At 33.2% G+C, this 20872-nt stretch overlaps 1 protein-coding gene across 34 annotated transcripts in view; it reads left to right on the forward strand.

The window, feature by feature from the left end:
- The first annotated feature begins 2358 nt into the window (after positions 1–2358).
- Positions 2359–20872, forward strand: part of LOC6523744 (twitchin) — a 50807-nt gene continuing 32293 nt past the window's right edge. The window contains exons 1-26 of one of the 34 annotated variants that reach the window (XM_015191421.2): positions 2359–2606; positions 4006–4366; positions 5258–5288; positions 6172–6334; positions 6847–6988; positions 7395–7536; positions 7770–7970; positions 8042–8343; positions 9158–9381; positions 9443–9845; positions 9932–10605; positions 11583–11909; positions 12260–12304; positions 12587–12709; positions 12786–12845; positions 13023–13121; positions 14140–14454; positions 14545–14670; positions 14785–14823; positions 14974–15150; positions 15445–15672; positions 16365–16538; positions 17453–17488; positions 18439–18471; positions 19152–19193; positions 20689–20836. In XM_015191421.2, the coding sequence (XP_015046907.1) occupies positions 4054–4366; positions 5258–5288; positions 6172–6334; positions 6847–6988; positions 7395–7536; positions 7770–7970; positions 8042–8343; positions 9158–9381; positions 9443–9845; positions 9932–10605; positions 11583–11909; positions 12260–12304; positions 12587–12709; positions 12786–12845; positions 13023–13121; positions 14140–14454; positions 14545–14670; positions 14785–14823; positions 14974–15150; positions 15445–15672; positions 16365–16538; positions 17453–17488; positions 18439–18471; positions 19152–19193; positions 20689–20836 (4567 nt within the window). In that variant the 5' untranslated portion in view covers positions 2359–2606; positions 4006–4053. The other 33 variants (XM_015191412.3, XM_015191405.3, XM_015191409.3 and 30 more) reach the window with 33 other exon arrangements.

A 20872-nucleotide genomic window follows, 5' to 3' on the forward strand; every position in this document is an offset into this window, starting at 1 on the left:
TATCAAAACGAATAAAAAGATATAGTCGAGTTTTCCATCAGACCCGTTACTCAGCTAGTGGAAGTGCAAACACTACATATGTATGTATGTATGTTCGCGCCAATCAAACTCGACTGGATCGGCGTAAGGCCTACTTTCCTTACGGCGTAAAAATGGTTAATCCTTTGTTAAGCCACATATACATAAGTGCAAAGCCTTTAAAAAGAGAGGTCTCTTCAATCGACTGAAAACAAAACAACTCAATAGATTTGTGATACATACACGCCGTCCAAAATTAAACTATTGAATAATGGACTTGGTGACATATGTATGTATGCAACGTCCACAAAGACTTCTCACACATTTCGATAAAATGCATGAAATACACACAAAGAAGGCAACATTATGCAACACTACTTAATTACAATGACAGTTATTATTTATTCAGACATGAACCAGTGAAATATTGGACTGCTCATAAAGATACTTAACTTCACAACCATTCCACACTGTTTACTACATACAATATTATCATCGTCTACGTGCGCATCACCATAGTTTGCAAAAGGGAGAGTACTATATATGGAAATAAAAATCGACTGTGGCTGTCCGAACCTAACAAGTTATACACTAACCGAAAAAGAAGGTTTATACAAAATGGCCGGATGAGAAAATAAGTATTTGTATAAAGCTTGTCGAACAAGTAAATTTTATATATAAGAATTTTTAGGTCGCCAAAAGAGGTTTTTGTTTAAAATATAACTTTATAAAGGAATAATCTTTGTGTGTAGTAATGTATATTATACAGGATACTTCCTGTATACTTAACGTATGTATCCGAAAATCATTTTATAATAATACATCCTTACACAGGATGATTGCAGCGATATAAACCCTCACCTGCATAATGCCAAACCGGCTGAAAAAGACAAACCGTTTAGAAATCCGTTTACAAATATGAAGACGTCTCTACATTCTACATTAGCTTCATGACAACAAGACCATGAAATGTAGATGCGTCTGTGACGATTATTAATATTCATTTATACCCTCCACAAATACCCGTTACTCAGCTAGTGAAAGTGAGAAGCAGAAATTTCATCATTGATAGTTTTTTTGCGGCTTAGAATATTTAAAAATATTTTTAAAAGTCTACAGAAATGTACAAGACTTAAAAAAAATGAACGAACGGACGGACACGGCCAGATCTACTCGACTTTACATACTTTTCAACGAGTGTAGTATACCCTTTTACTCTACGATTAATGGTTAAAATAATAGAATGGAAAAGTGGTTGGTCATATAGTTTCATAATTCCGCACACATCACATAATTAATTTAAATATATAATATTGATTTTAATTTGAAAAAAATTTTACTACTGCAAGGGTATATAAGATTCGGCATGCCAAAACCATCTTCCTCTCTTGTTTCGGGTGAGTTTGGGTCAGCCTCATTAAGTGTACATGTTTCCCTGCAAGTTAATATCGTTCGTATATATACATTTTATAAGCTTAATATCTTACCCCAATTAGCTTATTGACTAAGGATTATTACGCTACAATGCATGCTAGTCCTGATTCCTTTCGTAATATACTTATCAAATTGATTTCAATTAAATGTACAAATAAATTAAATTACTCAGAAAAAAAAATCTCTATTGGCGATGTAAGTAAGTAAATATATGTTATTATACTACAAGGCCGACCATAAATTCTGTACTTCTTCTATTATTATTATATAAACTAAACTAGAGAATCCGCGATAGTCGTTTTCATCGACAATCAGACTCCTGTTACTCATCAATTGGGAGTGCTAGGGAGATTTTAACTGACTGTTATAGAAAATTGAAATTGATTGAAATAGAAAAAATGAATAGTACAAAAAAATTTTCATATTGTTGGCGTGTTTTAGCAGACTTTGTGCGTTAGAATGGTCGTGGCCAAAACATTTTTAGCATATCGATAGATATATACATACGTGACAATATATGTAAATACATATACATATATATATATTTGTGTCTTTCCAATTTTCATCAATACTTCAAAAACATTTTGGTCACGATAGTAGGCGTGACACCAAAAAGCCGCTTACACTTTAGAATTTTGTTTGTTTGTTTAATTTTAATATTTTTCTTAACAACTGATTTGCGAAAAAAATCAAATGATCTTTCGTTCGCACGACCACCAGCTGAGTAACTGGTATCTGATTTTCAAGGAGCTTGACTATCTATCATTCTATCTAGATTTTAATGACAGTTAGCTGTTTGTTCTAAAGTGTTGTAATTAAAAAACATTACAGTGGACGAGACAATCAATTGAAAAATGCGGTGCAGGGTTGATGTGCTTACTTAAATTGTTGGTACTCGCAAAACCTCACTAATAGTGGGCACATAAATAATTCTTCTCTATATAGACTATAGAAATTAGGCGTTGTTGTCTAAAACAAATCGCGCCTGCGCAGTCCTATAGACTACTACAAAAACAGTGCATATGCTTTGCTGATCAAGAGCACCAAATTCTTTAGACCTGCCAGTAATAGACAAAAGCTCGTGGAGTACGCTTCGTTTTCGCAGAAGAATTAATTTCGTGTTGTGCTCGATCTATTTTACTTGAAACCTAGTTGTACGTACCAAGTGAAAAGAAAATGTTTTAAACAGACCTACTCCAAATTAATGTTTAATTTATGAATATATGCTCATATTTAACGGCTGTCCACACCTAAAGTTGTGTTACTTTTTATATAAATTCCCTACTGTACACCACTGTGTTATTTTAAGGCCGATTGCTCATCATATGTATATGTACACTATATACATATATATATATATATGTATATACAGCAAAGAAAAAAATTTCATTTTTTAAGTTTCAACTTTTTATCTGTATAGTGAAGTGATGATAAACATGAAATAGTAATTATTTTAGAATTTTTGCAATTCCATAAGTAATCAAGAAAACAAGTGTTTTATAATTTTAATATATTGTAAAGAAATTGAGTGCGTGTTGTTCTACACAGATATCTCGGATGGCGTTGTGTAACACGTAGTTGTTGATAAAAATAGACTTTGAAAAAGCCTAAAACCTGTTATGAAAAATTCGAAACAGTACATGGCTCTGGAAGTGTGAATGGGTTTGTTTAAAAAACTTCTAACTTAGCTCTCTCAAGATGCTATATTTTTATTAATATAGGGCAACAACGCTTTTTCTGATTTTCCCTTATAGCGTTTCATTTTGTATAAATATTCTATGTTGTATCCGGATATTTATATATAGCTACGAATCTTTCTACAAATAAAAACATATTTGTGTGAGTTTCGTATTCGAATATTTAGGTTTATTTCTCAGCCGGTGACTGCGAACGGCTAAAAATAAGCATGCAATACATGAATTTTCGTTTATTCAGTAAAATGTTTTCCATTAACAATATCTATGCTGAACGAGGAAAAGGCGATCAAATTTCCAAATTCCAAAACTTTGTGGGTCGTGTGCAACTCAAAATACATAAATACGTATGAACCGTTTAGGTTTATTGTGATTTGGTTTAGTTTACAGTTACATGGTTAGGTAACTTAAAAAAGCCGACCATAAACTATTTTAACTTAATATATGGCGACAAACGTTAGCAACATGTCCTTTTGTTTTTAAAAAAAACTTGATATGGCCTACTTACTTATGGTATAGTTGGAAACGAACACAACAAAAGAAATCTATCGCTTAAATCATTGGGCCCACTAAAAGGTAGCTGAAAATCTAAAGGGATTGCACGCCAAGACTTTGAAAAAAATTAAATGGTCACCATAAAGAGCGGCAGTGTAAAAATACAAATGTAATAAATTAGAGCTTTGGAAGCGGAGGTAAAATTCAAAGAAATATTTGATCTTTCCAAAAAATTGACATTGAACGGAATACTCCGTTTAGAAGATATTTTCAAGAACAAGACTTTTCGAAATAAAACTTGTTTCTGTTTGTCTATATGTATATGTTATTTTAGTGTTCTAAAAATATATTTTGTTTTAAACAGCTATAGATTCACAGCCGTTGAAGACGAAGCTTATTGAAAACCCTCAGCATGGGGGTGGCTGAAGATTTCGCTCCCAGCTTTGTTAAAAAGCCACAACTGCATCAAGAAGATGATGGTAATCGATTGATATTTGAGTGCCAGTTATTGTCATCCCCGAAACCGGAAATTGAATGGTTTCGAAGTGACAATAAAGTAGTAGAAGATGCTCGAACCAAATTCAAAATTCAACCCGTTGGAGAGAACAAATATACGGTTGTATTGGAGCTTGATGATGTAGTTGAAACGGATGCCGGACTTTATAAAGTCAAAGCTAAAAACAAGTCGGGCGAAGTCTCTGCGTCTATTAATTTAAATTTCACACGTAAGTCGACCAGTTTTAAAAACAAAATGAATGTATACCCTTGCAAATGAATTAGTGTTTCAGAGAAAAAAATGTATACATAGTGAAGAATTCAAGAATTCATTTCCGCTCTATAAAGAAACGTTTTGCTTAGAAGGGTTTTTCTTACATGGGGTATATCAATTTTAGCAAGAAGCTACATATGTATATGATATAGAGCTCCAATCCAGCCCGTTTCGACATATGTATGTACATATATCCTCCGTGCGATAGAAGGCAGACTTTTGGGATAGTTTCATGAAGAGTTTTAAATCTGATAGAAAACAATAACACTGGTATAAATTAAGTTTCTAATGTCTCATTCACTTCTTTGCAAACTTCTCACTGAAATCAATATACCTCCTCCAAAGAGTAATTCTTCCCCTTATATCTTTTTTTTTAATGTGCAATTACTGCAAGGGTATAAGAACTTCGGCTTGTCGAACAAAGCTTTCTATTTTATATATCAAAGTTAATGATTTAAATCAAACAACAGGGATTAGAGGATATTTCTTTAAAAATATAGTATACATTATTTTAACGTCTACGAAAATATTAAAATAATTACAAAATTTTACTCTACCTTTGAAAAAAATTCTCTAGCTGCTGACGAACCAAAAGAAAAGTAAGCCATTTTTATTGCTCCACTGCTTTATTTTTAAAGAAACATGAACCTTAACAGTGCTATTTTTAATTGATATTCTATTATATAATAAATGCCCAAAATAACGATATTTGGTTAGAAAAAGCTTAAATTATTTTTTGCATATTGAGCAGAACTGCATGATAATACCGGCATTATATATTTAGAATTGCTATTATTTTTCTTTAAAAAGTACTTTTTTACTAATGGGGGTTTTGAATTCAATACAGATGGTAAGTTTTCATTTATGGAAAACGAAGGGTAAGTAAAACGATATTCATTATTATGGTATTTAATGTGATCAGTAAAATACATACAGTTCAGATTAAAAATAAATAAATATCAATAAAAAAATGGGACTTCTAAAGTTTATTAAGTGCATATTCGGGAAACAAGAAGTTAGTGTAAAGTGAAAGTTTGACAATCTTTTTAGAAATTTCACGGCAATATAATAATATTGATATGTAAACAATATAATCAGATTTGTACAAAAACCCGAGAAAAAATGCTATAGTCGAATGTTGATGATCGGTAAAAACTGAGGAAAAAATAATAAAATAAATTTAAAAATTCTTCGAAAGTTTTTGCCAATTGTGGGCATTACAGTGATCGTGGCAAAATGAATAAACAAACCTGCACTAGTCTATGTCTCTGGAATCCGCATGCCTAATCTCAGTTTTCATAGTTCCAGAGACCGAGGCGTTTATACGGATAGACGGACATGGCCAGTTCCATTCGACTATTGACCCTGATCAAGAATATATATACTATATATGTATAGTCGAAAAAGCTTGTTTCTGCCGGTTAAATACGTTTAAAGAATCTAGTAACGAATAATGTGTATAATAATCATGTCTACCAAATAGAAATACTGCGGTCACTGTATGGTAAACTTTTTTTTAAAGTAATGGTGCCATTTTTACCAATTTTAAAAAGTTTTTTATTTTTTTTTTATTTAACTTTTTAATTTTTTTTCTGGTTACACAGCTAATAACACCGTATACATACATATATTACAATTTTTAACCTTTTTGTGCAATGTGGAATAATTGTCTTAATGCTTGTCTTCTTACGATATGTTTAATGTAATGAGCTAATCTGATAAAAAAAAATGGTCGCTACATGATATATGCGTACGTTGCAGACAAATCGACGGATTCGCGCCGACATTCGCGAAAAAACCTGCCATACGACAGGAAGAAGATGGAAAACGATTATTATTCGAGTGTCGCGTTAACGCTGATCCAATACCCACCATTATTTGGTTCCATAATGGAGCTGCTGTTAAAGAATCATCACGCCATAAGGTATATATACTTAAATATATAAAAATACAAATGAACATCCCACGTATAGCAATTTTTTGATATCTTCTTAATCAAGCAAAACAGCATTTATGCCTTAAACAGCCGCAATGACATGACATAATTAAGCTTCACTTTCTAAATCTTATAGTAACCGAGATTTCGAAGTTTAGACGGACATGGTTAGATCGACTAGACTAATCGATCTTAATCAAAAATATATAAACTTTATAGGGTTGAAAACTCTTCCTGTTGCATAGTTTTCAATTAATCTAGTATGGACTTTTATTTTACGAGTGACGGATAGAAATAGTTATAGTCTATTCTCTAAAGATATTCTACAAAATTATATATATATAAAATATAATTAATTATAGTTATAGTCTATAATCTAAAGATATTCTACAAAATTATATATATATATATAATTATAATTAATTATAGTATATATATATATAATTTCGTCTCGTCGTTTATTCTACACAAAACTTTTAACTGTATTGACATTTTTACAGCTTACTGTGGACAAAGACGTTCATTCATATTTTGCAACACTTGAAATACTAAATGTAACAGTTGAGGATGCTGGAAAATACAAAGTGAATGCAAAGAACGAATTGGGCGAGAGCAACGCTACAATAAGCCTAAATTTCGACAGTAAGTCCTAAAAGAATGCATAATATGAACATTAACTTTGCATTTCATTTTTATTAACAATCAATATTAAAATGTATTGTTTTGCAAGAAGCCGCAGAAATAACTTAATCGTGTTTAATCAACAATGCTTAAAATGTGAGATCAATTTATGGGGTATCTTTATAATAATCTGTATTTTATTTTTTACGTTTGTAACTGAAATACAAGTATGTATCGGTAGATTGTTTAAATTGTTTAAGTTATGAGGTGGAAATCACAACACAGATTTGGTAATTAGAACCTGGTATTGATGAAATTAAATAGGCATGTTAATGGTAATTTAACATTTTTAACGTACAGACCTTGTTATTGGAACAGACTGTGTCATTTTCAATTTGCGCTATATGGATATTTCAACTCTATATAGGCGACGAAGCCCCCGTGCCGGAAAGCGCAGAAGGCATTAAGCCAACTTTTACTGAACGACCGGTAATTCGACAAAGTGAAGATGGTGGAAATGTAACGTTCGAGTGTAGATGCGTTGGAGATCCCACGCCAACGGTCACATGGTACGAAAATAACTTTATCGATATATATATTCACCATATGAAAATTCTCAATGAAAACTAATTAAAAAAAAAAACAAATCAAACAGAGAGACTTAAATATATTTGGATATATTGATAGCAAAAAAGCAGCATAGGTGACACCTTGTTGTAAATCAAGAAATAAACGGATTAAACTAAATCTTAATTTACTTCACTTCACGTTTCTACAAATACTTTTCTTCATGTGCACAAAGGTCTCATGGCGAGACTGTACTAAACGAATCCAATCGCTACAAAATGTCTGTGACTATGGATCAAAAACTGTATCACATTGCGTGTCTTGAGATTAGCAGTGTGGTCTCTTCTGACCAGGGTGAATATCGCGCGCAAGCGAAAAACAAGCACGGTTCTGGAGTCGCAACCATTAATCTTAATTTCGAAAGCGGCTCGAAAAAGTAAGGCAGCAAACACGCTTTTAAAGATAATAAACAATATCGAAAGTTATACCTCTTCCACCTCAATACAGAATTCCGGATGGAAAGTCGCCGCGATTTCCAAAAAAACCAACGATCCGCCAAGAGGAAGACTTGCTCATCATGGAATGCGTCTTGGAAGCGCATCCGGTTCCGGATATAGTCTGGTTTTGCTCAGATAAGGAAATCTCAAATAATCAAAGAACGAAAATGACTCGCAAGGCAATAACTAAAGACAGCTACATTCTGACTCTGGAAATCCAAAATCCCACCAAAGAAGATGGCGGAAACTATCGCTGTAACGCAATAAATATGTATGGCGAAAGTAATGCAAACATTGCGCTTAACTTTCAAGGTACTATATTTTTTCTTAACTATGTAGTGATTTATATAATTATGTTATATAAATTTAAACCTAAAGGCAGATTCTGTTTTTTATCAAAGGAGAGTTTAAAGAGGGAAATCTAGGACGGTGCTCTCTTATTAATGGAGACAGAGACTTCTATGTAGGCTTGAAACTTTTTTGAATTGTGTAAAACCATTAATTGAATAAACCCTTATTAATTATATAACTTCCAATTTGATTCCAAACTTGATTAATTAAGCGTTTTAGTATAAAAATTTATGTCGATCATTTAATTCGGGTACACTGTGATTTAAGATATGGGTTATAAATTGGTTTATTTAATATAATATATATATTAATATATATATAATAAATATAAACATTATTTTGCTGTGCACTTGTTTCGATATTTATAAGAAAATCATATAGTACTTAATTGGCTCTTCCGATTCAAAACCTTTCTTTAAAGTTCAAATGATTACTTTAACAAATAACAGCTACATATACCTCGGTATAGCCTTTGCTAGTTAATTATTTGGAAAATATATTAATTCCAAACTTGATCCTATGCTTCCAAGTGAATTCATAATATTCAAATAGCTATTCGGATATAATCTCTTGCTTTACGCTTTAATTTTATAGCAACAATTTCATGAACAGACCTTTCCTTTATAATAAGCATGCAATTAATTTATTACCTATGTAAATGTCTGCTCGATATAAAAAAAAAACTTTTTGCAATCAAAAAGTCAAAAGCACTTTTATCCGCAATACATTGCTTTCACTGCATATTACTTATTTTTTTTGCTTTTTTATCATTAAGGTGCGAGCGATGCCAACGGGTTTGCGCCATCTTTTATCGAAAAACCGAGAATCATCCCTAATGAGTCAGGCACATTGATCACCATGAAGTGCAAGTGCAAGGCCAAGCCTGAACCTACAGTAACATGGTACAGGGGTCAGGACTTGGTGGAGAAGAGTAAGAAAATAAAAATTAACACAACAGTTATTGCAGAAGACACGTATGAGCTGACGTTGGAAATTAAGGTTAAGATCATTGGGCATAGTATAACAGACAAAGATTATTAAATTTATCTATCAATTTTAGGATCCTGGAGCAACAGATGGTGGGACCTACAGATGCAATGTGAAAAACGAATACGGTGAATCAAATGCAAATCTTAACCTTAACATTGAAGCGGAGCCAGAACCCGAAGGAGAGGGACCAACTTTCATAGAAAAGCCGCGCATTGTTTCTGAGAACAACGGTAAATTGGTTATAATGGAGTGCAAGGTCAAGGCAGATCCGAAACCAGATGTCATTTGGTTTTGCAACGGAGAAGTCATCAAGGAAAGCAAGAAAATTATGACGCTTATTGAACAGCGTGGCGATCAATATTACATTAAGCTGGAGCTATTAGATCCGCAACTACAGGACTCCGGCCTTTACAAGTGCAACATTAAGAACACGCTGGGAGAGCTTAATGCGAACCTTACCCTGAATATAGAGAGTGCGTATAAGTCTAGTCAAAACATACGCGATCTTATGCAAGTGATAATAATTCATATGTTTTCAAATACCTCTTTTCTCCACCAGTCGTTCCTGTTATTAAAGACAAACCAAAAATTATTAAGATTATAAAAAAACGTACTGTAGTCATCGAGTGCACAGTAGCATCGAAGTTCGAGCCCAAGTGCACGTGGTACAAGGAAGCCAACACTGTAAAAGAGAGCAAGCGACACGTTTATCTGGTAGAGCAAACAAAGGAAGGTGAGTTCGCCGTCAAACTGGAAATCAACGATGTTGAAGAGAGTGACAAGGGCGCCTACAAGCTGGTGGCCAGTAACGAGAAAGGAGAGGCAGTTTCCCAAATTGTCAACCTCGTTGACATTCCCGAGGAAGAGCGAAAGCCCTGCAAGCCGGAAATCTCGAGAAAGCTCGTTGATCAGAAGGTCGCTGAGTCGAAGACCTTTGAGCTTTTAGTCAGCCTGTCCCAGTCAGACCGCAAGTGCAAGGTTGAGTGGTATAAGGGAAGCACCGTTATACGTGAAACCAAGGACATAACCACCACGTTCGATGGAACAACAGCACGACTAACTTTTAGCTCAGCAAGGACAGAGCACACATCAAACTATAAAGTAATTGTGACCAATGAAGCCGGTAAAGACGAATCATCGTGCAAAATAACGGTGGAAAAAGGTACCAAAAAGAAAGAAGAGAAACCAAAAGAAAAGGAAAACCCCAAGACTGAAAAAGAAGAGGAGCAAAAGGTAAATGGAAAACCAAAATCAGTAATATCAGAGAGTGTAGAAAACCCACAGCAAAAGTTAGAGTTTGTAGCAGCACAGAAAAGGCAGATTAATGAAGACCAGGCCATTAATTCAAAGCAGATTTCCGTTGACCAAAAAATGGAAAAACAAAGCACCCTAAGTGTTACAATTAGTGATAAATCATTAGGCACAGAGGTTCATGAGGAATTTTCGCAGAATATGACCCAGCGCTCAACTTCAATTTTAAAGATATTGGTTAGTATGTGGCACGCAATTAGCAAATCAAAATGATGGCTTAATTCGGCAATGAAAAAATGTCAAAGAATTATTTTACTAATGCTGTAAAACATATGCAGTTAAGTCAATCCAATAAAAAATCGATTCAAATTTTATTTTCATGTACGTTCCCGCATTATATTATTACGTCCAGTCCAATATTTTTTAAAATTTTTGATTTAATTTATCAATACAAGTCATTTTTTACCATACAGCCTCGAGTACCTACATATCAATTACTGCAACTTAAAAGGAGAAATGCAACGAATACTCCCCTGGACATTTCACAGTCAAATTCATCTAAGGACTTATTTGGTGTAACATTAAAGCCTATTGGTCAATTTTATAGTGAAGAGGTTTGCACTGAAACAAATTTCAACGGTTAGAAGATTAATTTTATTGTATCACTTTCCATCGATTTTCTTCAACCAGTTTTTCCGCTAAACTTTTCTACTTGGACGACACTTTTAAAATTTTGAGCTCTTCTGCTGCAGCACACAGGAGTTTTTTTTTAATACATTTCTAGTCCTTTTAGAGTTTAAAACAAAATGTATACGATTAGTCTTTGAATCTTTAATAATTCTATTCTTCTTCTATGTTATAATACGTTTTCTTATCTCCTTAATACCTACAAAACTTTCGTTTTTGTTAATAACAATACACATCAATACACTGCAAAACAAAACACTCATCACATAAAGGAGATCGAAGAAGATGAAAATCAATCCGGTCAACCTATTACACAAACGGATGGGCGAATTAATAAAGAGCAGATAAATAAAGGCGACCCAAAAGAAGAACTCACCGGAAAGGAAGAAATCCCGGATAATAAAGACTTGCCGGAAGTACAAGAAAGTTCCATTAAACTGCAAGGTAGTGGGGACCATGAAGTTCCAGAGCCTAAGAAAGCTAAATCTGACGCAAAGCACTCAGGCAAAAAGGACAAACTAGATCAACCAGATTCTAAGACTAATAAAAACATATCTACTTCAAATCCCACCAAAACCAAGAATCAAGACTCCGGAGAGGTAAAATTGAAAGGCCTATCAGCTACACTGCCGCCAAATATTCGCTTATATTTTTTGCCAACAAACTAGCCTCATTATTAAAATCCACAGCATGTTCCGAGGGTGGTCAATTTTTTAAATCTTATACTCTGTTTTTTGGTGCATGTATGATATCCTGTAATTGATCAACTGGAAATTTCACTTGGATATTGTATTTGCCCTATTGTATAGCCTAAATGAGCGATTTAGAGTATATATTTAGAAATCTGGACCACCCTTATGTTTTTACTGACTTATTCTGTAATACTTTATGTGTACAAAATAGAATTAAAAAACACATATTTGAAAATATTTATAAATTTTATTCACAGCAAAAAGCAACGGAACAAATTGACCTCAAAAAAGTTGATCGAAAGGTAAGAAAACCATTTTAGAGATGTATTAAAAAAGGACAAAATATTATTGTCGTAAATTATATTGTATAAGTACATTTACACAATACACAACACAAACAGATCAATCGTAAATTAGCATTCGGGACTAGCATTACTGTCTTGACTCCTTTGGTTTCTCATTCATCGTTATCCCTTGTGAGCATATGGATATTTATGTCCTATATACATATGTATTACTCAAAGCTTGTATGCAAGTTTTATTATTTAAAGTTTACAGTTGTGCATTTTTTGTTGTTGGGTTAGGCAAGTATTGTGTCTGTCAAAGAGGAGGTCTCGTCTGATGTGAGCCGCAAATCAACAATTAAGGCTAAAGAGAAAATCATTATCGATGATAAGGAGATATCATCAAGAAGGTCATCTCTGGCGGTAAGTCATATCATGCCATTTGCTGTTCCGTGTTCCATTAACCGTGCAATATATCAATTTTGTATTTAACCAAAAGGTCGAAGAATCTAGTACAGAATCCCGAAGGTCTTCTATCATAGACAAAAAACCATTCGAGGTGAGTAGTCAAAATATATATATATTAAATATATATATATCCTGTTAACACAAGTGTTATGGAGGAGAAAAATTGCGAACCGTAACTTCAAATTATAATAAGTGTTTTGGGTTCATTATATATTAACTCCCTTAAAATCCCAATACATAAACCTATAAGAAACCATTTCCCATGTAGCAGGTTGATAATAAAACAATTGACGCTAACAAAAACCCACAACCATTAAAAGAAGAGATACCCAAGCTAAAACCTCCTGAAAAACGACGAACTTCAAAGGTAAGAGGCTTAAACGAGAACCAGTTTAATATTAATATTTCGTTTTGTTATGTGTTATGTTATGTGTGAATAATTAAAATTGTTTTATCTTTAACAAATTCTTGAAACTATTATTTACTTTTATATACATGGGCATTTCCTTTTAAAAAAATCTATAGTGAATATGCTAATTGAAAAACAAGAGAAAAAAAATAAAAACATTTTTCAAAAGTGTAGGCGTTAAAGTGGGCGTGGAAACATTAGTAAACAAACTTGCACTGAGCCTTCGTCTTTGGAATCTGCATAGCCAATCTGTCCGTCCTTATAAACGTGTAGATCTAGAAAACTCGAAAAACTAAAGGGGGAACTACAGTTTTTTTTGTCGATAAACTAACATGTTTGCCAAATTCAAAAATTAAAATAATTAAAATTAATTTCGTTGGTCTGCATTCAAAATTTTGATCTTTAACACATTTAATACAGCTTATATGCTCTTTAAAATGGATGCAAGATGGTTCGCTAGTTTTTTCAAGTTTGCGACCAAGAAAAAAATACTCGCTCGGCGCAAGTCACTTCCGTTAGGCATATCTTTCACAATTTCAACAAGAGAGAACGCTATAGTCGAGTTCCCCGACTATCTAATAAAAAAATGAAAAATATCAGATAAATTTAAAATTTATAAGACTAATAAAAAAATGAAAAATATCAGTCTTATAAATTTTATATCGATCTGCCAAAAAACTTTTTGCCACCCCCACTCTAACGCCCACAAACCACCAAAAACTGTCAGTGTGGAAGACTCTCCTTCGTACTTCCACTAGCTGAGTAACGGGTTTTTTTTATAACTTTCTATCGATAATTTGAAAGGATTTTAAAAGTTTCTGAGTAACCTGGTCAGATAATCAAAGAACTCGGCTATAGGGTTCTCAATTGTTTTATGTATGCAAGTGTGTACGTCTCCTTCCTGTACGTGTTTACATGTCTTTTTCTATCACTTGTTTATTTGTTACTGTGTCTATCTATTTAATGTGTGATATAGGTCATGGAGGAGCAAAAACCCGCCGAAGAACTTCCAAAGCTGCGTAAGACATCGATCGCCCAAGTTAAAGAGGAAGCAAAGCCTGAAGCGCCCAAACCTAAGGCCAAGGCAAAAGCAAAAGCAAAACCGAAATACGAAGAGCTACCAGAAATTCCTGACTATGAACGTCCACAACTTGAAAAGTATGAAAAATCCGATTTTACACCATCCGACTTTGCTCGTGATCTGGAAATACCAAACAAGATGGAAAAACCCATATTGGACAGCGGAAAGAAAGATCCTGAGGCCCTTGTGCAGAAAAATGGAATTGCTAAAGTATGTTTTGTTTGTTGTTTTTATGTTTAGTATGAATAACCTATTAACTGGCAAAATAACCAATTAACTGGTAACTGTGTTCGTATGCAGAAGACCGACATTATTGAAAAGTACGCAGAGGAACCTAAAGGATTGAAAGTCGGCAAAGGTAAACTTCCTGATGAAGATGATGGTCGAGATGGCGCCGTGCTCAAACCAGTCATCATTGAGCCCGAGGTAATTATATGCATATGTCACATCATTAATAACATACGCTAGAATGTGTTTAAAACACCTTACGAATTATATATTATTTTTAAATTATTTTCTCCACACCAAACCAATTTTCAGAATGAAAAATCGGATTTTGGAAATAAAAAACATAATGGGGTAAGTAAAGTTATAAAACAGAATGAGCCAACAAAAGGACATGTGCATAATGTTTTTCGGAAACTATATTGTGAAAAAATGTTTCCATTTTGGGTATCATAGTTCCCTTATCCAAACTAATTGAAAAAACCCCTTGAAAAATGCATCTAGCAGGACGACAAACCATCTGTACTAGACATTATAAAGCAGCGACGTCGATCCTCTATCAGAAATCTGATGACTAAGGAACCAATTCAAAATGAATCATTCCTTGGGGTAGTTTTAAAGCCAGTGATAAAGGATGTAAAAGAGCAAGCTGCTCCTCAGCAAGCTATGCAATTAACAAAGGTAAAAGCTTTGAAATCTTCTCCGCAAGCAATGCTCTGCTGTAATGTATCTATTTTATGGACTACAATATTTTCTAGTTTTCGAAATCTTTCAAACTTTCAATCTGTGGGTAAATCTATGCCCGGTTTTTCACTGAAAATGTTATACATATTGGCTCGCTCTCTCCTTTAGTCTGTCTCTTTCTTTCTCTTTGTCTCTTTTCCTATCTTTATCTCTGCCCATGGCTGTCTTTTTTGTCTTTCTACAATATTTGAATTCAATCATCCTAACACCTATAAAATCCATCCACCGAAGGCAAATGCAACGGAGCAGTTCTCTCCCACAAATGCAGTCAAGGCGCAAGTATCTGACTTGAAGAAGCCTGAAGCTCTTGCGACTCTTGAGGACGATTATAAGCGGCCTGGTTTAGAAAAATATGATCCTTTTAGCATTGATAAGACCAAATCAGAGAAACTCACACCATCCATTATCACACCAAACACTAAAGGTCCTGAAGTAAAGTTGCTTGTAGAAGAAACTAAGGTAAGCACTTGCCACACCCAATTTTTTTAATTTTTGCGCTACTTACGTCTATAAGAATTTTTGTATACATGTGAACGCTTCTGACTAATAGTGTATAAAAAAAATACCAAAACACAGATTAGTTAGAAAGTACATGTTTCCGCACATTTAGTGGGTTATTTATATACATAAATACAAACATATTTTATGTATATATATTTATATACATAAATACAAACATATTTTTATGTATATAAATAGCTTAATAATGTATGTATAAATAAATGTTTTTATTTATTGTGTTGAAATATTTCTTGTCATAAATATGCAACCGTTGCTCATAATCCATTTAATGTCTGTCTGATTTTGTCGCTCCGTTTTCACGGCAAAAATTATTTTAGTTCATTTATTTTTAATTTTTAAAAATAATTTGATATAAACTACCAACATTCTTGCACTGCATTCTTTCGACTTCTCATTCAAAGCATTTCCTCAGTTTAGTGATTAAAATGTCAGCCTTTAATTTTACAATAACGGTGGGTATTTTATTAAATTCACAGTTTCACACGCAGCTAATTTACCAACAACACGGATACAAATATACACAAAAAGAAAGACTTTTTCAATGTTGCCCATCTGACAGCTTATAACAATAAAAAGAGCTGTTTTCCATTTATACTCTGAACTAATAATTCGAATATTTCTTTTAATAGGAGGAGAAGCCAAAGGTCCAAAGAATGCAACCACCTGGTCCAGGTGACCCACCCAAGATCGAAGTGATTCGGGAGAAGCGACCGTCACTGGCACCAGAGCCCCCAAGTCGCCGCGGATCTCTTATTCCCCCAGCAGATACTGGTCGACGACCATCTCTGATCATCAATGACGAGGTAAGTAGTGGAGACATGTTTGGGATTATAATAGATGTGGCACCCAATAAAAACTAGCCCTAAAACCATGATTCGTCATAAATCAGGTTCAGAATAACTATAATTGCAAGGAAAATTGTATTCCTTACCTTTCAGTTTTAAAAAACAATGTTATTTCTAACATAATTTCCCTGTAAACTTGTTATGAATTTTATTTATTCAAACATTTTTAAAACTTGTAGTTTGCTAGTAATGTTAGTTTTTCGGAGTGTTCAAGCTAAGGGTGACAAATAGTTCGTTGAAAATGATTAAAATGTGGCCCGTCATGGATTCAAAAAAAAAACCATTATAATATATTTGAATGGGGGACAACTACTTTTTTTTCCTTATTTTATATATATATGCATGCGTTTACCCGTGTATATTTATATCAATATTACATATTTTGTATCCTATTATCATGATGCTTCAATAAAATTATTGAGAGGCTTTATTTTTTATTTATAAAAAAATCAATCATAAACTCTTTTTACACTTAATGGGTACCCTTAACTATTTGAAGTAGTTTAGTTATTATACGGGAAGGAAATGTATTTAATGTTATTGCTTCTTTGTCAATTACCTGTGATAATCTTTCATTAAGTGTTGCTTTATAAGAAAAGGAAAGTTACTGCAATGTACCTAATCTATATACGTATCTACTATGTTCCCTTTTATGTACCTACCATATATGCAAAACGCCCTTCAAACTAAACAACAACCAACCTGTCAACCAACAATCTGTCAATACTACTTCATTTTATAACAAACCAACAAAAAATGTTCTTAAAATCTCAACAACAAAACATTAAATACTCCAACACACCCTTTGCATTCAACAACACCATTTGTACACCCACTCCGCAAATCCTCCATCAATCAACAACGAAAAACAGAAGAAACTCCGCCCTGGCGAAGTAATGGACACGCGGGTAAGAAATCTCATATGTACAATTGAAGCTTCGCAGTCTACTAAGAATATCCGTAAGCAGAATTTATTTTAAAGCACAACAGTTAAATTGCGAACGCAATTAAGTGAAAGTCCAATTAAGTGTTAGAATAAACAATTACGAATTTTTTATACAGTTGGGTCTAGAAGAACCGCGGGTTGTATATGTATATATAAAAACATTAATAATTACAAAAAAATCAACCAAAATGTTAGTGGTCTAAAAATAATCTGCATGAGCCCAGATATACGTGAAACTATTATTAGTTATTTTTTTTTGATAAACGAATCGTAAAAATATATCGAGCAATTTGCAGCTGAACATTTTGCTAGGCTTAAAAATACATTCTTGCTCTTTAGATACAGTTGATTGCTTTATGGTATCTAACCATGACTGCCAAAGAGTACATACATATGTTAATCGTGGCCTTCGTGCGACGGAAATTCACATGTATTGTGATATACATAAAAAAATGAAAATATTTCGTAATTATGCTTTGATTCTATTTCAATGATTGGTGGCCTCTAGAAAACATAGTTTCGATTCGAATCGGTTATTTCAGCAGCAATATCTTATTGCTCAAATAAATAATTGCCAGTGAGCGGGCAACACCTAATCTTAACACAGAGTTGGTATAACATGAGCAATCGATTCGGTATAATGTAACGATAAGTATTTATTTTAAATACCGACTTTTTTAGTTAGTATGTGAATTAAAAAATTAATAAATCCTCGAACATAGTAGGAGCACACAATCTGCTCAAATTATACTCTCCCGCAAAAGCTTACAAATTCCAAACAAAATAAAGCCATTACCTACACAGACTGATCAACGAATTACCCACTTACAAGTCGTTTTAATTCTATCACGTATGCTATGCTAGTGTTAAACACATTGTTCAGCATTATAATACGATTCAATAATATTACAGTTATTGAGGCCAGGCGAGGTCGGTGAAGGACAGGTGAGAGTTAGCTGCACATGATTGTTACATAATACGTTTGTGGTAGAACTTTTCTATAACTTTTGGTGATTTGCATTCCATCTCAAGATAAGAGAGCAAAGAGCCCAACACCTGAGAAACTAGCTCTTTGATTTGAAAAACATTCCCAACTACACGATTCATATATAATGCCGAACACTCTCCCATATACCTGTAAAAGTGCAATGGGTTTTAAAAATTTTAACTACCGCAACTTAAAGAAGAAGAATACAAATTTTTCATAGGCATTCACTAACTTCTTGGCATCCAACATCCACTTTACTGCACTTATGCATACATACTTGTTTAAAATTTATGAACTTGGCTTATTTTTGATTGCTGTAGTACTAAGCCATGCATGTACAGATTTAATATTTAATAAGAATAAGCACTAAAAACAAAATACAACAGTTTTTCTCAATTTCGCGACCTAATTTCTGAATTCAGTTTTCCATTTACTTGGCATCATCTTTTAAGATTTCAGAACTTTAAAATAGAAGTAATCCACTAACTAATACTCTCGAAAGAAATTAGGTCGTTCTGGTAGTGTATAATTTTATCGGCAATAGAGCCACACTCTTTTTATTACAACAAAATGAAGACCGTGGGAAAGTTGAAGGAGCTAACTGTTTTTTCACTTTTTATTTTTTTGAATACGTTAGCAAAAGCAACATCGACCCGGAGAAATGGGAGACACGAAACAGGTCTTTGAAATTGTGGTCGAATTTTTCGTTCATTTCTGCAATTACTTAGTGTTCGCTTGCTTTTTATTGTATATAAAATGATTAAACTATGTAAATACCCCTATGTTTAATCCAATCACGATTAAAAACTATGTACAAATATCAAAGCTGATATTTTAATAAATTTTGTTTATCTATATGGAAACATATAGAAGCCACGCTAAAATTGCGTTATGCTGACTGTTGTAGGACCAACATATTTGCTTACGGGTATTAAATATTTTCCATGATGTCAAGCAACAAGGTTTCTATAGCTTTGCTTCCATATTAGTTTCTGCCATAGGTTCGAACGAATCTTCCCATATATAATTATTATAAGTGAAAAACCGCTTACAGTTTTTAAAAACTTTTGCTCATTAAATAAGACGACAAATTTTAAAAATATAAATCTATTGCTGTTCTTTCCATGCTCATACGACTATAACATTTATATGTCATAGTAACAATATACCCATTTGGTAGTGTTTTACGCCTCTTACGCCCCTTACGATCTTACGTTATATATTTTGATTTAGGATGTTATTCGTCCTAATCAATAAAATAGTTTTGTTTTTTTAGGCTAGTTGGAGCGCTACATCATTGTAATAAGTACAACTACATCAACGCATTAGAAATTTGTTTAATATAAACTTACGTACAAACGGATATATATAAATATTACTTGAATAAATAGTATAATATTTAGGACTGTGACGTTTCAGTAATTTACTTCTATTAACAAAATTCATTCATACATATGTCTAACATTCAACACATAGAATTTGTTTGTAGTATTCATTAAACCTTTACTTTGAAAGTTAATTTTACAAAATTAGCGGAATGCCTTTTAGTTTTAAATTTAAAAAATTATTTTGTCCTCACCTTTTGTATATTAACGGATAGATACTTGTTATTCAGGACTTTTCCGATCCAAAAAAATACACCAATAAGCTGGTTTTACATTTTAATACCGGTTACTCGTAGAGTATAAGTGTATACAAAATTAGTATATAAAAGTGATGAGGATCACAAACGGAATTCATCTGCTTATGCCTGTCTGTCTGTCCGTAGAGCGGTAAGAATAAAAATGCAGATTCTTACGCCCACTCCAACGCCAACAAACAAAGTTTTCACGACTACAATTTTGAAAAAAAAATTGTTTTAATATTCTATTTTAATACTTTTTTTTGCCATTTTCTAACGATTTACCAACCACATTTTTAAATTTCTTATAGCTGAGTAACGGGTATCGTTTGGTCAAGAAAGTCGACTGAAGCGTTCTCTGTTCATTTTCCTTGGAACATGCTTGTTTATATTTTAAGCCTCATAAATATCAAAGTAATAAATCTTGAATGTGTTTTAGGCGTTGCAAAGAATCTAATTTCTTTAATTTTATGTTTAATATTTGTTTATCTGTTTATATTTTTTTCGTGTTTCTATCGCCATCTATGTCAATTTATACGTTTGTGGTCTATAGCGGCGTAGACCGTCGATTGATGTACGCCGTCCAAGCGTGCAAGATCTAGAAGATCTTATTAATAAGCCATCCACACCTTTACGCGATGTCGGTGATGGCGGTCCTCCTTCTATCGTTGATGTCCAAGAGTCTTACTCTGTTGTGGAAGGTATGTATATGTGTAAAAGAAATAAAAGAAATAATT

Source organism: Drosophila yakuba, chromosome 4, assembly GCF_016746365.2.
Source record: "Drosophila yakuba strain Tai18E2 chromosome 4, Prin_Dyak_Tai18E2_2.1, whole genome shotgun sequence".
NCBI lineage: Eukaryota > Metazoa > Arthropoda > Insecta > Diptera > Drosophilidae > Drosophila > Drosophila yakuba.